This window comes from Ornithorhynchus anatinus, chromosome 12 (assembly GCF_004115215.2).
Source record: "Ornithorhynchus anatinus isolate Pmale09 chromosome 12, mOrnAna1.pri.v4, whole genome shotgun sequence".
NCBI lineage: Eukaryota > Metazoa > Chordata > Mammalia > Monotremata > Ornithorhynchidae > Ornithorhynchus > Ornithorhynchus anatinus.
In genome coordinates this window covers 55,235,943-55,258,271 of record NC_041739.1, presented here as the reverse complement: position 1 = coordinate 55,258,271, position 22,329 = coordinate 55,235,943, and the positions used below count along the sequence as shown (strand labels likewise).

Below are 22,329 nucleotides of genomic sequence, written 5' to 3'. Positions count from 1 at the left end.
GCAAAAGTGAGCAAACACATCATTACTCTATTAATAACTAAGCAGAAACACTTAACTTCTCAAGTGACTGGTGGGATGGGATGAAATGGAAGTTGGGCTAACTAATCTGAGAAGGCCTTCTGGGAGGAGGTGTTTTTTAAGACCACTCTGAATTTGGTGAGGGAGAGAATTCCATGATGGGAAACGGTGAGGGCCAAGTGGTTGAGAGAGTCATGGGCAAGAGGCAGAGAGAGAAACAGAGAGGGCTGGGGTATGGTAGAAGACAGCAGAAGAGGGAGGAAGCTGGTAGAACATGGATATAATAATGATAATACTAATGGTAATTATTAAGCATTTACTATGTGTCAAGCACTGTTTGAAGTGCTGGGGTAGATACAAGGTAATCAGATTGTCTCATGTGGGGCTCACAGTCTTAATCCCCATTTCACAGATGAGGTAACTGAGGCACAGAGAAGTTAAGTGGCTTGCCCAAGGTCACAGAGCACACAAGTGGTGGAGCCGAGATTAAAACCCGCATCCTCTGACTCCCAAGCCCGTGCTCTTTCCACTAAGCCATGCTGCTTCTCATCAATCATGCAGTTTGGGGGGGTCCTGGAGTTCTGATGGGCTGGGGATATCTCAGCAAGAAATCTGGGAATCCCTGCCCATCATGGACATGGACTGGCTTGGCCCCACGCACCCTCAAATCTTCTCCTATGATGGCTGGGAATAACCCCAATTTTGCCCTCATTGAGACCCACAGCCCTCCGAGAGGGCTGCCTCTTCCAAGAAACCTGAAAGGAATTTCAGTTTTCCAAAGGCTGGGGAGCCTGGGACCTCAGTCTGGAGGAGATGTTTGGATGTGGTTTTCCCCAAATTAGAAAATGAGGAGAGCTTCTCTAAGCCATCAAATGGAAAGAAGTTTCCATAAACAACAAACAGGAGGCTTGCATTCTAGAAAATGAAGGCGGCCTCACATTTCAGCAAGATCTCAAGAGCCAAACTGCAGCAAGATCCAGGTGGTTGTTTATCATTCTTGTTACATTTTTGACATTAGAACAGGTCATCTGAATTTTATTACCCTGCATTCTCTGGGAAAGACCATAAACTCCTAATAGACTTATAAAAAGTGACTGTAACCTTTTCAAAATTCCATCTTCCCACTAGATGAGCCCATTCTAACTTTTTCTCACATATTCCAGGTTCTCTGGGGCCCAACCAGATCTTTTACATTGTAACACCACTAGCCTAGCAAGCCCTCGCTTTGAACTTGAACTCAATACCCACTACAGGTTTTCATTTACACTCTATGTCCCCATCTGCTTTCTGAGTCTACTTGCTTTTTCTCTTGTTCAATTCCTTCCAGTCTTTCTGTAGAGTCCACTGGCCCAACTTAAAAGAAAGGCAATGCTTTTGGTTCTAAAGAACAAACTTTCTGTGGAATATAGAACTTTAAGGGTATTCGACTGTAAACTCTTTAAAGGCCGGAAATGTGTGCGTCTACCAACCAACTCTATTATACTGTACTCTCCCAAGCCCTGTGTACTGTGCTCTGTACACTTTGTAAGTATAGCAAGTGCTTAACAAATAGTATGTTGCAGAGTAGCTTAGTGGATAGAGTCCGGGCCTGGGATTCAGAAGGACCTAGGGTCTAATCCCGCCTCTGCCACTTGTCTACTCTGTGATCTTGGGCAAGTAACTTAACTTCTCTGTGCCTCAGTTACCTCATCTGTAAAATGGGGATTAAGAGTGTGAATGCATGTGAGAGGGACAGGGACTGTGCCCAATCTGATTGACTTATATCTACCCCAGGGCTCAGAATAGTCCTTGGTTGATAGTAAGCACTTAAAAAGTACTATCATTATTATTATTATTATATAATATTACTGATATTATTATACCCAACATAGGATTTGTTAAGCACTCAGTATATGCCAAATGCTGTATTACAGGATGGGGTAGATACAAGATAATCAGGTCAGACACAATCCCGGTGCCATACTCCTTATTGTTCTCAACTTGGTGAGAAAGAGTACAGACCTAGGATTCAGGGGACTTGGGTTCTAATGTCAGTTCCATCCCTTGCCTGCAAATTGATTTACTTTTGGCAAATCAATGAACTCATCTGGGCCTCACTTTCCTTATCTGTAAAATGGAAATTTTTCAATACTTGTTCTCCATCCTACTTATACTGTGAGCCTCATTTGGGATAGAGATTGTTTGTCTTGATTATCCTGCATCTACCTGATGCTTGGCCTGAAATAAGTACTTAACTAATCTACATATCATTATGTTTACTACAGTTATTACTATTATTTACCTCTCTATTCCTAACCTTTCCCCAGGACCTCATTAGGAAAAGTGCATGCAATCTTTGAGCCCGAAGCCACTCATTCCCTCTGAGGCGCCCTGAATTTCAGTACAAATGTGTAATAGAGTATACAAGTAGGAGCTTGTGAGTAGCAGCATGGCCTAGTGGATAAATCACAGGCCTGGGAGTCAGAAGGACCTGTGTTCTAATCCCAGTGCTGCCACTTGTCTGCTATGTGAACTTGGGCAAAACACTTCACTTCTCTATACCTCAGTTACCTCATCTCTAAAAGGGGGGTGAAAACTGTAAACCCCATGTGGGACCTGGACTGTGGCCAACTGGATTAGCTTGTATCTACTCCAGAGCTTAGTACAGTACTGGAACACAGTAAACACTTAATAAATGCCATCACCCCCGCCCCCCACCAAAAAAAGTCCAGCTATAGGATCTCTATTGTTTTCCCCTGGATTTCCCAGCTCTGTGGCAACATCAATCAATCATATTTATTGAGTGCTGACTGTGTGCAGAGGACTGTACCAAGTGCTTGAGAGAATATAGTACAAAAGAACTGGTCGGCCCATTCCCTGCTCACAGTGAGCTCACTGTCTGGAAGGGGAGACAGCCTGAGGGAGGGGTGAATAAAGGGTGCAGATCCAAGTGCAAGGTGACCCAGAGAGCAGTGGAATAAGAGGAAATGAGGACTTATTTGGGGAAGGCCTCTTGGAGGAGACATCCTTTTAATAAGATTTTAATGGTGGGGAGCATGGTTGTCTGTCAGATATGAAGAGGAAGAATGTTCCAGGCCAAAGGCAGGATGTGAGAAAGAGGTAGAACCCTCAAGATACATAGATGAAAGTACAGCAAGTAGATTGGCATTAGAGAAGTGAAACGTGCAGCCTGGGTTGAAATAGGAGATCAGCAAGGTGAAGTAGGAAGGAGTAATGTGATTGATTGCTTTAAAGCCAATGATAAGGAGTTTCTGTTTGAGCAGCCATTGGAGGTTCTTGAGGAGAAACATGGATTGAATGTTTCTGTAGAAAAATGATAATAATAATAATAATAATGTTGGTATTTGTTAAGCGCTTATTATGTGCCGAGCACTGTTCTAAGCGCTGGGGTAGATACAGGGTCATCAGGTTGTCCCACGTGAGGCTCACAGTTAATCCCCATTTTACAGATGAGGGAACTGAGGCACAGAGAAGTGAAGTGACTTGCCCACAGTCAGACAGCTGACGAGTGGCAGAGCTGGGATTCGAACTCATGACCTCTGACTCCCAAGCCCGGGCTCTTTCCACTGTGCCACGCTGCTTCAGCAGGGCAAAGTATGGACTGGAGTGGGGAGAGACAGGTGGCAGGAAGGTCAGAAAGGAGGTTGATGCAGTAATCAAGGCTGGGTAGGTTAAGTCCCTGGATTAACCCAGTAGCAGTTTGGATGGAGAGAAAAGAGTGGATTGTAATGATGATGTGAGGTTAAACCAACAGGATTTGTTAACAGATTGAATATGTGGATTGAATGAGAGAGATTAGACTTGGATAATGTCGATCTTATGGGCTTGTTAGACAGGGAGGATGGGGTGCTGCCTACAGTGATGGGAAACTCAGAGGGAGGAAAGGGTTTGGGTAGGAAGATGAGTTCTGTATACTGTAACATCTAAAACAGAAGTAGATAGTAAAAATGGTATTCGTTAAGTGCTTACTATGGGCCAAGCACTTTTCTAAGGATTAGATAGAAGGCAATTGGCAAATTAGGTTGGATACAGTCCCTGGCCCACATGGGGCTCACAATCTTAATCCCCAATTTACAGATGAGAGAACTGAAGTGACTTGCCAAGGTCACACAGCCAATGAGTGGTGGAGCCAGGATTAGAACCCATAACCTTCTAACTCCAAGGCCCGTACTCTATCCACAGGGCTACACTATTTCTCAATGATCAGTGTTTTTCGGTGATCCCCGAATCAGACAGGCAAGAGGTCAAAGAAGGATATGACTTGATTAAAGCCTAACAGCTTTGCTGAGGGAGACCTTTGGTAAGGTGGGCAGATGTTTCCAAACCTAATGGATAGAGCCCAGGCCTGGGGATCAGAGGACCCAGGCTCTAATCCCGGCTCTGCCACTTCACTGCTGTGTGACCTTGGGCAAGTCCCTTCACTTCTCTTTGCCTCAGTTTCCTCATCTGTAAAATGTGAATTCGATACCTACTCTCCCTCCCTCTTATATTGTGATCCCTGTTTGGGAAGGAGACTGTGTATGACTTGATTATCCTGTATCTACCACAGTGCTTAGTTCAGGGCTTGGCACATAGTAAGTTCTCTGTGCCTCAGTTCCCTCATCTGTAAAATGGGGATTAACTGTGAGCCCCACGTGGGACAACCTGATTCCCCTGTGTTTACCCCAGCGCTTAGAACAGTGCTCGGCACATAGTAAGCGCTTAACAAATACCAACATTATTATTATTATTATTGCTTTACAAATACACCTATTATTATTATTGCTATTGTCAGAGGGTGGATGAGGAGTGGGAAAGAAGAAGGAGGAGCTCCATGTCTGTTATAATCCTGTCAGCTTCTCCTCTCTTCCACCTCAGACAGCAGCACCAGAGACAAAGAGGCCTCCTTCCTTGTGTTGACTTTTTCGGCCAGTGTGCTGGAGGTTCTAATTTTCAACTTCATACTGGTTGGATAAATAGATTTTTCAAAGGACTGTGAAAGGGGAAATAATTATGGTTGACAGATTAGACTCCATGTTCTTGCTTATGATCTAAAAAGAGGGCAGTGTAACCCACACAAATCACAGATACATGGTGTGGTGATATCATAGGCACCATTTTGAGGAAGTAGGTGCTTCTCCCTGATCCCCGCCGCTCACTTGAGAGCCACTGAATGTGTGAACTTGGGCAATGCTTCTGAGCTGTGGAAGCTCACAGCAGCAGTTATAGAGGAGGGAGGCTCAACACTGAAAATTAAAATAACTGGTCAAAATGGAGGACGGTATGCTATCAGACCTGACGACCAACCAGTTGTAAATGGATTGCTTGGTGTTTTGGAATCTTCCAAGAGGAGTAGGCTCTACTTAATGGGAGCATCAGTCAGATTAGGATGCTAGCTAGAAAGCTTGAGGTGAGATGCCCAGCCTTTCTTTGACACTAGCACCATTTTTCTTTCCTCCAAATGGTTTCAGCTCCCATAAAGACCTGGCCTTGTACATATGACCAAGATAAGCAAGGTTTGGGTTGAAAAGCTTATTTTAACCATTCCATGGTATTTACTGAGCCTTTACTCTGTGCAGAGCACTGTACTAAGTGCTTGGGAAAGTACAATACAACATAGTTGATAGGTGTGAACCCTGCCACAAGGAGTTTGCAGCCTTCAGGACTTATCCTGATAAATCTACTTATCCTGATTCTCCAGGGTAAAACCTAAAATGGCTTCAGCTTAACTCTAGCCTCTCTCCTATCTGGTCCTCCTTTTGTCCTCACAGAATCACTGAGAGGTAAGGGGGGACAGCTATTTTTGTCCCCATTTTACTGTTAAAGAAACTGAGGCATAGTGAGAGCAAAGCATTCTACCACCTTCCAAACTCTCAGACTGATGGGCCAATATTACTCACCTCATAGCAGGGCCTGGAGTTTATGTGGTGTCTGTCTCCCCTAATGTATTGTAATTGCCTTGAGGGATCAGGCCTACTTACACTATTGTACTCTCCCAAGTGTTCAGAACAGGTTTCTGCACAGAATAAGGGCTCAATAAATAACACTTCCTGATGTAATTTACATTTTGACATCTCCTAAAAAGGACTGCAGGTTCAGCTTGGACTTCCATTGCAGGAGTCAGTGTAAGAGAGCCGGGAGGCCAGACCATTCCACAGCTTAGGCCTGCTAGAATTTCACACCGTATTTATGGCCGGGACAGATGGAGGTGACAGCTGACAGCAGGGACTCAGCCTGTCTAGCCACTTCATGTGATGGACAGTGAGGGGGGGATTGTATTTAGGAGAAATTTGTATGAACATTCAAGAAAAAAAAAATTCAGAGCAGAGTGGAGAAAGAAATGCTTATGCCTAAAATATAGCTGTGTTGCTAAGAGAGACACAAATCTGATTTAGGTTTTGAGCATTACACACCTGCAGCCATATCAGGCTCAACCATACTGGGGACATTAATCAAATCCAGTCAACTAAGTGCTAGTTAATAAATAACTGGGGGGAGGTTTTAGAGAGTGCTTTCCAAACATCCTGGTGATAACTTATGCCATTTAATTCATCTCCCGGAAATTTGAACTGGAGACTACTTACCCATACTTTACATCAGGCAAATCCCAGGGGATATATCCATCAGAAAAACTATTAGATGCTGAACTATCCATAATGGGCAGGGGATGTGACTAACAACTCTGTTCTACTGTACTCTCCCAAGTGCTTAGTACAGTGCTCTGCATGCAGTAAGTGCTCAATAAATACGATTGATTGATCACAAGTCCCTTCAGGAGCTTAAAATCCAACACAGGCAAACATCCATAAGAACAAACAGACTACAGTTACAAATCCTCAGGAGAGAATTTTAAGGAGAAAATACACTTATATTCCCACTATATTAAACGTTCATGCTTACATTTAGGTGAGCAGAGTGAGTACCACATTATAGGTAGGGCATGTCTTTTAAATTTTATGCACTTCTGCTACTTTCATACAATGACTGATCTGATATAGGACCAAATAACAAATTACTGGCACCTCTGTACCTTTTATTTTTCCAAGGTGCTCTTTTATCACCCTCTCATTTTGTCTTTACAACTTGAATGGTAAACCAGTGGGAAGCAACTATTTTATTCCCATTTTACAGGTGAGAAACTGAGGCAGCAGGAAGTTAAGTGACTTGCCTAAGATCAAACGGCAGGTCAGTGGCAGTGCTGAGACTAGAAGCCAGGGATATTCTACAACTAATTATTGTCAGGCAAAACAAGGAAAGACATAGAAACTGATCCATAAAAATCTTTATCTTATGAAATTGCACAACTGACTGCATCTGAGCCTCCGAAATGTTTGAAAGAAATCCATTGCTATTTGTACACTCTGGATAATTTCTGGGTGGCAAAGATCAACTTGCATGATAAAAGATGCCTTCATCAATTTTACATCTAATAAATGTAATTTGCTCTCGATTGTATCTTTCCTGGACAATTTCTCAAGATACTTCTTGGAGTAAAATGTAATAATGAGATTATAGTTTACATATCTGAAGATGAGCAGGTCTCATGCACAGCGACCCCAATGAATTACCGCCATAAATTGGAGGAAAGAAGAATAGAGTTCATAAAATAAAAAAGGAATGTAAATAAATATCTTCCCGCATGATTCTCTGAAAAGAGAGGAAAGATGGAAGGGGGGAAAAAAAAGAAGGAAAGGAGGAGATATGGACAATCTCAAACAAGAAATGAATTCTGGCATATTTTACCCATACAAAACATCCACTTGTTTCCAGGAGAGGCATCATCATCATCATGGCTAAAATCTGATTCAAACTATTCAAGTGTTTGATAGCTAGAGATCAGAGGGCTGGTTTTCTGGGTAGATGGGAAGTGAAATGGCTTCCTTACCGCTTCCACTTCCGCAGGGTCGTACCAGACATTGATGTACGGGTGTTGCAGAGCTTCATCCACCGATATCCTTTTGGCTGGGTCAATCACCAGCATCTTGGACAGAAGATCCCGCGCTTGGCTGGCTGAAACCACAAGCAGAGAAACAAAATCAGTCCAAGGCAGGATGGCTGGCCAGTAGGAGGAGGAATAGCCAATGGGTAAGGATCAAACAAGAACCTTCACTGCCACACAAATCAAAGCCCTTGGTCTTTAGTGGGAAAAGACAGGTATTTCCTGTTTTTCCATTCCTTTAGCTGTAAAGGGGTTGTTTTCCGGGCTGGGAAACCCTGAGATGTCACAGGAGTGCTTCATTATGTGGATTTTGAAGACGATGTTACAGTCAGAAATTAGTCAAAGCGGGAAAGTCTGGATGGAAAGAAATTCTGGTCTACTGAGTTTCAACTATTTGACTGTGAATATGGAAGCAGTGTGGCCTAGGGGAAAGATCACAGACTTCTGAGTTAGAGGACCTAGATTTTAATCCTAGCTCTGCCACCTTTCTGCTGTGGCCTCTTAAGCAAGTCACTTTGCTTTTCTGTATCTCAGTTACTTCATCTATAAAATGGGGATTAAGGCTGTGAGGCCTAAGTGGGACAGGGACTGTGTCTATGCCAATTATCTTGTATCTAAACCCACACTTAAGTACACTGCTTGGCGCATAGAAAAAACTTAAATACCATTAAAAAAAAGCTGATACAGGAGTCTGAGTACCAGCTGGGAATCCTAGAAATCTCATCCTCAGTCTGCTACTGATGCAGGGAACGAGGGGGGTGGGGGGGGGGGGGGGGGAAATCAACTAATTTTAGTGTTTCCCCTTCTTCATCTGTTCAAAGGAGTTCTTGTTACTCATCTAGCCCTGCAACATCTCATGGATATAGAAAAATCACCTCAACATGCAAATGTGATGATTGACTCTTTTGGGGGGATGTTATTGCCGCAAATCTAAGCATTAACATAACTAGAAAATGATCAACTGTTTTTATCTTTTTCTCCTTCATGAAAAGGAATAAATTTCAGTTAATTCTCTGTGAGGAAATTCTTTGAGATTTACATTTTAAAAACTAGGAAATAGCAGGATTTTGGGAAATGTCCTAGGTCTCAGAGCGGATTCTCAGTTAGTTAATGCCTCCCTATCCTCTCTTCACAAAAGCCAAGTCCTTATTTTCCACTCTTACTCTTCCCTGTTAAAACTTCAGCATTCAGTTAATCATCTAATTAAACAACTGAATTTATCACTTTGACTGCTACAGTGTTAATACAAGGAAGTATTTCACAAGAAACTATTTTTTTAAATTGTATTTGTTTTCCATGCTTAATATGTGTCAGACACTGAACTAAGCCCTCGGGTAGGTACAAGATTATCCAGGTTGGACACAATCCCTGCCCCACATAGGTCTCAAGTTTTAATCCCCATTTCACAGATGAGGTAGCTGAGGCAGAGAGAAATGAAGTAATTTGCCCAAGGCCACACAAAAGATAAGTGGTGGAGCTGGGATTAAAACCCAGGTCCTCTGACTCCCAGGCCCAAGCTCTTTCTACTAGACCACACTGCTTCTCAGTACCAAGTTCTTTGTTCACTGCCAAACAAGTATTCTAATGAATTTAGCTAGGTTCCATATTCATTTTGATTTCTCACGGTGAAGTAAAGAGTCTTATAATGGAAACAAAGTTTACTGGCTCGATTTGTCAGATATCACTTTTTAATAATTCATTCAATAGTATTTATTGAGCACTTACTATTAATAAATTAATGTTGGTATTTGTTAAGCACTTACTATGTGCAGAGCACTGTTCTAAGTGCTGAGGTAGATACAGGGTAATCAGGTTATCCCACGTGAGGCTCACAGTTAATCTCCATTTTACAGATGAGGTAACTGAGGCAGAGAGAAGTTAAGTGACTTGCCCATAGTCACACAGTTGACAAGTGGCAGAGCCGGGATTCAAACCCATGACCTCTGACTCCCAAGCCCATGTTCAGAGCACTGTACTAAACTCTTGGAATGTACAATTCGGCAACAGATAGAGACAATCTCTGCCCAATGACGGGCTCACAATCTTGAATCACCTGGCAAAACAGAAGCAGGAGAGTAGTCCCTAGATTAATGGTTACACTGACTGATAAAATTACTGTTACAGAAAAGAGAGAAGGAAGACTTTATTCCATGAATCAACCATTCATCTTCCTACCTTTTAACATATTTCCCCTTATAACCAAAAGTCAACTTATAAAAACATAATACAGCCAAGAAACACTTTCTTAGGCAGACTCTCTTTCTTCCATTTTATTGAGACACACAGCTGTGACTGGCAGACAGTACAGATTTTCCTATTTGTTTGGGACCAGGAATTCCCTCAGTTCCAAACACGAACATATTCTCATTTCCTGCTTCCAACTCATGATCCCACCTAGAGGGACCATCCTGCTGATTTATCCCTCTGGGAATTATGACAAGATTAAGCTGGGACAGCTTCCTACCCTCCTTCCTACAGGTGGCATAAAACATCCCAGAAATGTGGGTGCCCATTTTGGGAGACCTCAAGCGCTGGAGACCCCACAACCTCCCAGTGTTTCAGCACCATATAGCAGTATAGAAATTCTTCTTGTCCAATCAAAACCCATCTCTCTCCAACTTTAGTTTCAACCCAATTCTTCTTTTCCAGAAAGGACTGTGGTCTTGAGGAACTGGTGAATGGACACGCCATAAAGACAGCTCAGAGAGGTAAAGGTAAGTATTGAATCACCTGTTAACCTTTACTTCTTCAGGCTAACAAGCCTTAATTCCTCGAATGGCTCTGCAGAGGATATGTTTTCCATCCCCTCAATCAATCATATTTACTGAGTACTTACAGCATGCAGTGTACAGTACTAAGCACTTGGGAGAGTACAGTATAACAGATTTGATTAAAATGTTCCCTGCTCACAATGAGATTACAGTCTAGAGGGGGAAACAGAAATTAATATGCAGAAGCAGTGTGGGCTAGTGGATAAGGCATGGCCTGCAAATCCAAAGGACCTGAGTTCTAATCCCAGCTCTGCCACTTGTCTGCTGTGTGACTTTAGGCAAGTCATTTGGTGTGCTTGCAAGCTTGACCAATTTAGCGTTATTTTCAGATAGAATTGACCATGAACCTGTATTGCTCAACCAAATAATCAAAGATTCTGACCCCAAATCCTTGATAATGACAACTCTTGACCACCTATGCATTCCTAAAGTAGTGAAATAGAAAAGATTGTTTCTTACTAACTGGCTTTGAGAGTATCACGTATAGCTATGTAGTGGTATAAGAAGCAAAAACAATTAATCTGGTCCTGTGATCTGGAAGTTTGGAAACACCAAACATTCTATCCATCATAACAGAAGATCACAGACCTCCGAGACACTGTATTTTCATATCCAGGAGTCCTGAATTTTCTCCTTTTAAAAAATTGTACACCAGGCTTTAAATAGATTCAGCAGGTAACTCCCTTTAAAAAGAGAAAGTTGAATTTTTTTTAAAAAAATTCTAGTTTGCTGAAGCTGCACTACTGCTACAGGAAGAATCTAATATCATGCATGCAAGAGAAGATTCAGAGCCATCAAAATTATAGTCACAAAACAGGAAATTGAAAATATTACCAGAGAATTTTTCAAGTCTGGAAATCTTTTCTACATAAGGTGTCCATTAGAGTGCAGAATGCCCATGACACTCTACTCTCATTTTGAAAATAATTGAAACATTCTGGACATGTGAAATTGCCGAAAGACTGCTCTGCCATCACTCAAATTTGCTTTGCGTTTTAAATTAGAAAACTCAAGACAATCCTTTTAGGCAGAAAGTCAGCTAGAAAGATGATTTCTTGTTCTGCCTCCTAGTTACTCTCTGAACATCCTGAAGGGCCCGATTATCCTCTATCTGCCCCAGCACTAGTACAGTGTTTGGCATATAGTAAGCACTTAACAAATACCCAAATTATTATGATGATTTAAGTCACAGTTGGAGAGTGACAGCTTTTGAATCTTTTCAACATGCACTAGGACATTGTTTCTTGGTACGTACCTTTGAGTTTATTGTGCTCTGAATCAGCTGGGAAGAGAGAGTCTGGAAAGAGCTTGGGGAAAGTCAGACCTGCATACTTAGGCCTGTTCTCAACATAATTTCTCACTGTGGGTTGCAATTTCTTCATAAACTCTGGGCAAGGTGTTCCTAGTTGTTCAATGACTTTGTTCCACTGGTCGATATCTGAGGAGCACATAGTTAAGGAAAGAAACAAAAATGCAGCCTGCAACCTATTAATTTCCACCTGGTCATGTAACCACCTTCTCTCAAACTTCACTAACTTGTTTCCACTAACTTGTTCATCATCAAAACGTGAAACTATTGGATGAGACCCTCTTCTAGCATGTGTTGGCCTGAAAATGCCCCCAGTTTAATATTTTTGATGCTTCTACTGTATGTAGCTTTTATCTTCTTCTGAGGGGACTTCAGTGCTGAGTACAATCTGAAATGAAGGATTGTTTCCATGACTTTTTTTTATGGGAAATTCCACCAATAAAGACAGGTTATATCAAGTCCTAAGGAGTTATCATTCTCAAAGGACATTTAGAGATCTTCATTAATATTTCATTTCACCACCCTAACTGATCTTTTACAAATAACAGATCACTTTCACACTTGGACAATTTCATTTTAAACTCCAAGTTTGGTAGAAATTGAACTATGGATGGAAACCAAGATTTTGTTGGGTCCATGGATCATAGGAGTATTATTGGCAGGCAAAATCACATTTGTTAGTATTAGGATATTTCCAGATCCTTAGAAATGAAAACTATCTGTCTCAGAATAACTTACCTGCATGTCATTTTTGAGATACTGGTAGCGTGTGTTAGAAAGGAAACTAGTTATGAGTTTTTGAAGATTATTTTATGTCCAAGAATCCCATGGCACCAGGGATTTTAATTTTCACCCATTCAGTCTGCAAAACTGAATGCACAAGTCTTCTATTAGAGTTCAAACAAACACACTTTGACTTACCATCTACCTGTCCTTGGGTGATACCACTTTCAAAAGCAAAGACTTATGAAACACAGAACTGTACTTGCTGAGAACTTGTATTGTTAAAAATGCAGTACTACCATGCCACCTAAGCCAGTGACTACAAACATTCCCTATAACACTTCATACAGGTAAACCGCATGATATAGCCATGATATGGCTCTCAAAATACAGATTACTTTTACAACTGCATCGTGGGGTTCATTTACCCACAGACTTTCTTTATAAATTGGGGTCATTTTACCATATGTGGAAAAAATAACATGGAATTTCTCTATGTACTATATATACTGTTGAGTCAGGCATCACTGAGCTACGGTTGAATGTTTGTCAAAAAAATTGCGAGCCCAATATCCTGATGCTGACTCAGTTAGGAGTTACAGTGTGATTATGAATCTTTCCAGAGACTGCAAAAGCAGAAGTTGTGTTGTACTGACTGGAGTGGTGTCTTTTCCACTTGAGCAAGGAAACCCTCCAATTTAGAGTAAACAGCCACCTTCTTCTTGTCTCCATAAAGAAATCTTGTAGCAGGCCTACTCTTTCTTTCTTTAAAGTTAATGCAAGACTTCTTAATTGCAATAGTATAGCTGGTAGAGGAGAGTCCATAATTGTTTCAACTGCTTTGGCATTTATCAATGATGTTTCAGATTGTTGAGGTGTCAGACAATCACAGCTGAAGCTCCAAGTTGCATATCCCTTGGGATAGAGAAGCACCGTGGCCTAGTGGAAAGAGCAGGGGCCTGAAAGTCAGAGGACCTGGATTCTAATCCCAGCTTCACTATACATCTGCTGTGTGACTTTGGGCAAGTGACTCAATCTCTCAGTACTCAGTTTCCTCAACTGTAAAATGGGATTCAATCTCACTGCCTCCAACAAAGACTGTGAGCCCCATGTGGGACAGGGACTGTGTTCAATCTAATCTGTATCGATTAGAGTAAGTCCTTAACAAATAGAATAAAAGAAAAAGGTAAGCCTGCATTAATCCATAAAGGGAGTCAGATGAAGATATTTCCATCCAGGGCTGATCTTAGACAAATAAGCTAGTTGTGAGCAGAGAATGTGTCTATTTTTGTATTGTACTCTCCCAAGAGTTTAGTACAGTGCTCTGCACATGGTAAGAGCTCAATAAATATGAATGAATGAATAAGCGCCACTACACCAGTAGCATGATGGAGAATGAAGAAATATTGCAAGATGCTTTATCTCATAGCAGAAGCTTTCAGTAACCAAATACATTTTCAAGGCTTCCAACATCTTTAAAAAGTCACTCACTTGCACTCTTCCTTACTACTAAATTTCTAAATAACAAATTTCCTTTCTTTCCGCTCATTCCCAGGGGGAAGCTTTCCAGCCATTCTGGAATAGACTACACTGCAAGAAAATACTTGCTTTCACTTAGAAGCGGAAGGCCCATCTATTCATGAATAACTTCCAAAATTGGAATCTTAAATCTTCACACAGTAAAGGATTTTCAGTCAAGAGATCAGATTTCCAGTACTGAAAATATGGAATTTAACACATGCTAGTGAGAACAATAGTTTTTTGAGGTTTTTTTCCTTGCCATAGCCCCAAAACATGGTGTAAGGTAATCAGTTCAATCAATCAACGGTATTTACTGAGTGCTTACTGTGCAGAGCATTGTACTAAAGTGTTTGGGAAAGTACAGTACAAAAGAGGAGGCATAGGTGATTCCAGTTCAGAAGGCATTTACAGAATGGAGGGGAAACAGACATTAAAATAAATTACAGATGGATATGTGCAGTAATCTCTGTGGGGCCTGGGGATGGGTGAATATCAGTGTACTTAAAGGGAACAGGCTTGTTATTCTCTTGCTAATGTCACCTTTGCTTGCCTGGGCTGCCTCATGCCCTTTTCAAAGAAATATCATTTTGATTTCTCATGCAGAAGATCATGACTAAAGGAGAAAAAAGGTGGATTATTAAAAACAAGTTCTGATTTTCATTCCTTAATAAAAATTGAGAAAAAGAGAATTTATAGGTGATGTGTAGCATAAGAATATTATCGGTATTCTTTCCTTTGGTAGGTGGTGAGAATATAGATTTCCAGACTGCAATTTAGATTCAATTACATAATTATCGATGTAATTTTTCTCCCGGAGGTTTTCAGATCCATCCCCCTGAAATTTCTCTGCACATGCATCCATTTTGAATACTATTATTCTCTCCTACCACATGGCTGGAAGTTTTCATGAGAACACCTATCTGCTGTAGATAGCAGGGAAGCAGTGTGGCCTAGTGGAAACAGCAGGACACTAGGAGTTCTTAATCCCAGCTCTGCCACTTGCTTGTTGTGTGACCTAAGGAAACTCACTTAACTTCCTATACATCAGAAGGAATAGGAATCTGTAAAATGGGGATTTTATTTTCCCTCCCACTTAAACTGTGGGCCCCATGTGGGATGGGACTGTATCTGACCTGATTATCTTATATCTAACCCCAGCACTTAGTACAGTATTTGGAACCTAATAAGCACTTAACAATTACCACCATTTTTATTAGAAACTTCCATTACCTGCTTGGATAACCATTTGATCTGCAATGCTACTTAAGTTTCAGCTGTCCTCCTGTCTGAATCCCAGGTTCAGGGAGAAAATGCCCTCTAAACTGTGAGCTCATTCATTCATTCAACTGTATTTACTGAGTCCTTATTGTGTGCAGAGCACTGTACTAAGCGCTTGGGAGAGTACAATATAACAATAAACAGACACATTCCCTGCCCACAACGTGCTTTCAGTCTAGGTGGGAAGGAAACTCCTTGAGGACAGGGAATGTGTCCGCCAACTCCGTTGTACTGTACTCTCCCAAGTACTTATTACAGTGCTTTGCATACAGTAAGCACTTAATAAATAACATTAATAATGAATGGAATGAAATTTCACACATTAATTACCTTCAAGATCCAGGTGTCCATCTAAGGGAACCAATAGGAGTCATCCCATCTTGTGCTTCATTACAGATGAAGTCATTCATTCCAGGCAGGCAAAATCAAAATGGCACTGCTAATGAAAGCAAATCTGCAACTTCTAGCAAGGGGATTCACATCTAATGATTCCAGAAATATACCCTGAAACCTGCAGATGTGGCCTCGGGACCAATCTTAATGTGGTTTGTTTCTTGTTTTCATTTATAGTTCCCAATTATTCACCACCCTGTCATTTGACAAGTTTTGGTCTATGCGAAATGCAAGCTTCGGTATATCTATAAATATCATCTATCATTCTGATCAGTGAAAACACAAGCAATGTGATAATGCTGATCACAAGACCTTTGCTATCACGATAATTAGTCTTGGAGAAAGTAAGCACAATGAAAAACATCTCATTCTCCATGAACATAATTTGTCACAACTCCTCTGAAAACTTAATTTTAAAGACAAGCCTAAAAGAGGGAAAGTTGAAGTAATGGCAAATAAAGATAAAATCTTTTAAAAGCTGCCTGCAAGATGGAGCAATATTTGCTTTAAATTTCACCATCTCCTCCTATCAACCCATTTTTCCTGTCCCTTGCAGCAGCAGGACAGCTTTTACTGTCCTAATTCAGAGAGTTCATCTTTAATTTCCAAACTACACTTCTGGATGCAGAACTCATCCTTTTAAACTGGTGTATTGCATAGAGTTTCCAGTATAACACCTAACGTATGGAAGCAGCTTGGCCTAGTGGAAAGGGATGAGGACAGGGAGTCAAAGGACCTGGATTCTAATCCCGGCTCTGCCACTTGTCTGCTGTGTGACACTGGGTAAAGCACTTCACTTCTCTGTACCTCAGTTACCTCACCTGTGAAATGGAAACTAAAGCTGAGAGCACCATAAAGGACATGTACTGTGTCCCACCTAATTATCTTCTTTCTACCTCAGTGCTTAGTACAGTGCTTTGCACATAGTTAGTGCTTAGTCACAATAAAGTAACAACAACAAAAACAAAAAAAACCCAACAACTGCAAAGCCACTGAAACTGGCCCTGGCTCTTGGGGACTTCCATATAATGAGCAGGAGTGTTGCCTAATGGATAGAGCACGGAACTGGGAGTCAGAAGGACCTGGGTTCTAATACTGATCCTGCCACTTGTCTGCTGTGTGACCTTGGGCAAGTCACTTCACATCTCTGTGCCTCAGTTCCCTCATCTGTAAAATGGGGATTAAGACTGTGAGCCCCACGTGGGAAAACCTGATCACCTTGTATCCCCCCCAGCGCTTAGAACAGTGCTTGGCACATAGTAAGCGCTTAACAAATACCAACATTATTATTATTATTCTCTGTGCTTCAGTTCCCTCAGTTGTAAAATGGGAATTAACAATGTGAGCCCAATTTGGGACAGGGACTGTGTCCAAACTGATTAACTTCAATCTACCCCAGCACTTGGAACAGTGCTTGACAGATAGTAAGCACTTTACAAATGTCACATTTATCACTGTCACTATTACACTCTTCAACTATTGGACCAGAAAGAGCACCCAAGAATCAGGAGTAAAGACATTACCCTCCAAAATAATGGGGAGGGGGCATTTGCACATAAACTGCACTGTGAAATTGTGGGCATTTTCTTCATTTAACATACTATATGAAATCTGTTAAGGAACCAACAGACCCACAGTGTCTAATGGATGATTCCTTGGAAAGGTAGTGCAAATGCCAATACCACCTAAAGGCTCAACTGAAATGGGCCTTCTCTGATTTCTTTACAAAAGGAATGCAAATGTGTGACAGCAGCCAATTTGGGAAATGTAGAATAGAGAAAATACTCATGGGCCTTACAAACTGTAGAGTACCTTTGCAGTTAAAGAAAAGGAGGAAAGAGACTAATCAGATTGTCAACACAAAGTCTGAAAATAAACCTTGCAGCATCAAACCCCTTAAGTTTAAGCAAGCAAGAACCAATTGAACACCCATTTCCAAATTGCAAACAAAATCTTTCCAGGTTTATAGCCTTGCACTTAAAAAAGAAAGATCTTTTTTTTATTAAAAATCCTGGGGAAAAAAATGAGTTCCTTGAGATAGCTATAGTTTGCTTTTTAAATTTTTACACATTCAGCCACTCTGGGTTTTTGCTGCATTAGACAAGACAGCAGCACCCAAGGCAGGTGTTGCTAAGTGAAGCAGTTGAGGCTGCTCACAGGAGCAGGGATGGGTGCTGACTCAAACAGAAAAGCATGAACAATTTTTGCCCACGATTATAGCTTATTGGATCAGTCTCCATATTGGTCTCCCTGCCTCCAGCCTCTCCCCAATCCGATCTGTATTCTATGCAGTTGACATATGAATCATCTTCTTGAAGTTCTGTTCAGCCCCTAAGAACCCTTCATTGACTTCCCATTTTCTTCCACCTCCAGGACAAACCACACAGAGTTGGCTTCAAGTTTTCCCCCAAATCTCCCCATCTTATATCTCATCACCTCCTTGACTCAAGCACTTAGTAGAGTGCTCTGCACACAGTAAGCGCTCAATAAATACAAGTGAATGAATGACTACCCACTCCTCACTCTGGATATCCCATCTCCATTCCCTCACTCACTTACATTCATTCATTCATTCCATTATAAATGTTGAGCACTTACTGTGTGCAAAGCCTTGTACTAAGCACCTGGGAGAGTACAACATAACAATAGACATATTCCCTGACCACAACAAGCTAACAGTCTAGAGGAGGAGAGAGACATTAATGTACATATATATTTAAATATTTCATTAATTCAATCCTATTTATTGAGCGCTTACTATTGGGAGAGCACTGTACTAAGGGCTTGTATTTGCTCCCCAAGACTGGAACTCCCTCCTTCCCTAAATTTATCAAACCTCATTTCACCCCATATCCCAAGCTCTTCTAAAATCTCATTTCTTCCTATGAGGCTTTCCCCACTTCATTTCCAACACCCCCTATCACTTTCAAATCCATGTTTTCCAGCACATAGCGGCAAGTCTGGCAAAGAGAGCATGGGCCTGGGAGTCAGAGGACCTGGGTTCCAATCCTTGGCTTGGTATGACCCTGGGCACGTCACTTGACTTCTCAGGGCATCAATTACCTCATCTATAAAATGGGTATTAAGACTGTGAGCCCCATGTAGGACTGGAACTGTAAGCTCCTCTAGACTGTAAGCTTGTCCACTATATCATAAACTTGTGTGGGCAGGGAATGTATTTATTTTTATAGTGTACTCTCCCAAGTGCTTAGTACAGTGCTCTGCATACTGTAAGCACTTAACAAATGTTTGAATGAATGAATGAATGACAGTGTCCAACCTGATTATTTTATATCTATCCCAATGCTTAGTACAGTGCCTGGAACATAGTAAGTGCTCAAAAAGAACCACAGTTATGTTCATTCATTCAATAGTATTTATTGAGCACTTACTATGTGCAGGGCACTGTACTAAGCACTTGGAATGTACAATTCGGCAACAGATAGAGACAATTCCTGCCCATTGATGGGCTTACAGTCTAATCTTATGTTCTTATGTTGAATTGGAGATCGATGAGTGGGAATGAGGTAGGCAATAATAATTTTTTTTCAATGCTATGTACCAAGCGCTCAAAAAGAACCACAATTTTGAATTGGAGTTCCATGAGTTGGAATGAGGTAGTCAATAATAATAATTTTTTTTCAATGTTATGTGTCAAGCACTGTACTGAGCCCTGGGGCAGATACAGCATAATCAGATTGGATTCAGCCTCTGTCCCACATGGGGCTCACAGTCTAAGTAGAAGGGAAAACAGTTATTGAATCCCCACTTTACAGATGAGGAGACTGAGCCCGAAGTGACTTGGTCACCCAGCAGGCAAGGTTTGGAACCCAGGTCCTCTGACCCCCAAGCCTGTGCTCATCCCATTAGGCCCCGCTTCTTCACGTAGCTCTCTGAGGGAAATTTGGAAAAGGGCATGTCAGCAGCAGGTCGAGGCACAGGGGCAAAGGTAAGAGGGCAGAACCTAACAGGTCAATGGCCGCTAGGAAGGATACGGTCACTGCCCGGAAACAACACGGCACCTTTAATCATTTCTCCCATGATGCACCCTACTGACCACATGTCAACTGAAAATTGAAATGGAGGTAAAGAAGAACACAGCAACGGAACAACAAATCAATGAAGGAGACATTTCCAGATGGGTCTCCGGCACTGGATCCTACATTGCCTTGATCATGCAAGACTCCTGCCTCTCTTCTTCTTTCCCACAGTCATGGGGCAGTGATTTCAGTCAGCCACAAGGAGGAGGTTGGCCTGGGGTTCTTGAACCAACATTAGACACCTACCCACTGCTATCTACCCTCTGTTAATGCTGCTTTACAATTAGAATTAAATGATTAATTTGGTCTGTGATAAAAAAAGGTCTCATTTACATTCATTACTCAGAATCAACCTCATCTGAATTGTAAATGAACACCAGACTGTATGCTAATTGGAATAGGCAAATCTGCTTTGCCATCATTCTTCTGAATCAAGGAGGAGGCCTATTTTATTGACTCTCCTTAAGCTGAGCCACCAAAGAAGGCCTTTCCTTTATCAAGGGTAGCCACTCCTGACTTCGGAGTGTTGGGAAAAGGCCTGGAGATGCAGATTTGGTGGGGAAGGAAAGTTGAGGAGTTTTCCGACTGCGTTTCGATGAGTCCTGACAGAGCAGGCAGTTCCCAGATCAGAAGCCTGCTCTTGATTTTGGGGGTATGTCTGCTTTAACACAAGCGGGGACTTGAAAATGGGACTTCCCTGTAGTAGCAGACATGTGAATGGGAGTACTAAGCACTTAGTAAAGTGCTCAGCATACAGTAAGTGCTCAATAAATAGGATTGAACGAATGGGAGGCTGACACTCTCGTCTTGTGACCGTTTCCAGGGGATCCAAATTTCAAATGGCATTAAATTTCAATCAGTAGAATTATTAAGCACTTACTGTTTGCAGAGCACTGTACTAAGCACTTAATTATAATGGCGCAGTTATCACCAGCGGCCACTAGAAATGAAAACAGAAAGCTGGAATATGGACAAAAACGGAGATTTGGGGAAGGACCAGCTAGCAAGCAAAAAACAAATAAAACAAAAACCCATAACTCAAATATCCCTCTTTTTTTTTTTACCCCTGTACCCAGCTACCCTCACTGAAGGACAAAGGGAGACACGCATCACTCTTGAAAAAAAAAAAAAAAAGAGACGAAATGGAGGATTGTCGGGGAATGGCGGTGATGTAGAGATTGAAATGAATTTTCTTTTTGCTCTCCTATTTCACTTGGTCCCAAATTGCTACTGAAATTTCTCATGAGAAAGCTGTTACTGTGACAATCTTATGGAACCAAGACCAGAGTTTCCATCTGTTTTTACTGAGAATATTAGAAACGTCAGCACTATTTGGAAATGGCTATTTCCTTGGCAGCAGTAAGCAAGCCGTGAATAGCAAACTACTGTTGCTTTCATTTCAGTAAAGAGCATGCAAAAATATCAGCAGGGAAAGATAGAGCAAACAGTTGTATGTCCATTCATTTTTAATGTGTTCCATATCTTAAGTGATGATTGCCTCAAGAGTAACTGGTGTTGGGAGACACTGTGATTAAAGAACAAAACTAAAATTAAGCCTCTGGAAATTCCCTAAGTATGCCTTTTAAAACTAAGGATACTTTATCGTACCACGTTTTCCAAGTCCTGTCTCACAGAAGTGCTCTCTGCACTTGACATGGGCTATTTTAAGAGTGAACTCTCAGAAGAGGTCTATCCACCAGATTAAACACTAAAAGGGAGAGGAAGGGAAACAAATATACATCAACCATTTCTTTATCCTTGACACTCTAAGCAGGTGATTCCCAAATCTACTTTGCTAGTCTCAATATCTGTCCTTCTCTGCATCCCCTCCTGCCTCCAGGCATCTCTACACAGATAATCCCAACAGGCACCTCAAGATCAACATGCCCCAAACCAAAATCCTCATTTACCCTCTAAAGTCCTCTCCTCCTACTGACTTTCTGATCACTGTTGATAACACCACCATCCTCCCTATCTCATAAACCAGTTACTTTGCCATTATTCTTGACCCCTCAATCTCTTCCAAACTTCATATTCAGTCGGTCACCAAATCCTGTCTGTCCTTCACAAAATCTCCAAAATCTGCCTCTTCCACTCATCCAAACTGTCACAATGCTGGTCCAAGCACTTGTCATCCTAATTTGACTACTGCATCAGTCTCCTTGCTGATTTCCCTGCCTTCAATCCATAATGCTGTACTTTCCTTATCATTTTTTTAAATGCTACTTTGGGCACATCTTCCCATTCTTCAAACTCCTCCAATGGTTACCCACTCCTCTAGGTATCGAGCAGAAACACATGGTCTTAGTATAGTGCTTTGCACACAGTAAGCGCTCAATATAGTTAAATGAATGCTCG

At 41.5% G+C, this 22,329-nt stretch overlaps 1 protein-coding gene across 16 annotated transcripts in view; it reads right to left on the bottom strand.

Annotated features, from left to right (window-relative positions):
- MAPK10 (mitogen-activated protein kinase 10) overlaps positions 1–22,329 on the bottom strand; it is a 203,025-nt gene that overhangs the window by 17,069 nt on the left and 163,627 nt on the right. For all 16 annotated transcript variants that reach the window (XR_005660640.1, XM_029077198.1, XM_029077197.2 and 13 more), the window contains 2 exons: positions 11,963–12,145; positions 7,883–8,007 (listed from right to left, as the gene is read on the bottom strand). Coding sequence is in view for 15 of the 16 variants with exons in the window: in XM_029077198.1 (XP_028933031.1) it covers positions 7,883–8,007; positions 11,963–12,145 (308 nt within the window). In the remaining variant the exon portion in view is untranslated. The remainder of the gene's footprint in view (positions 1–7,882; positions 8,008–11,962; positions 12,146–22,329) is intronic.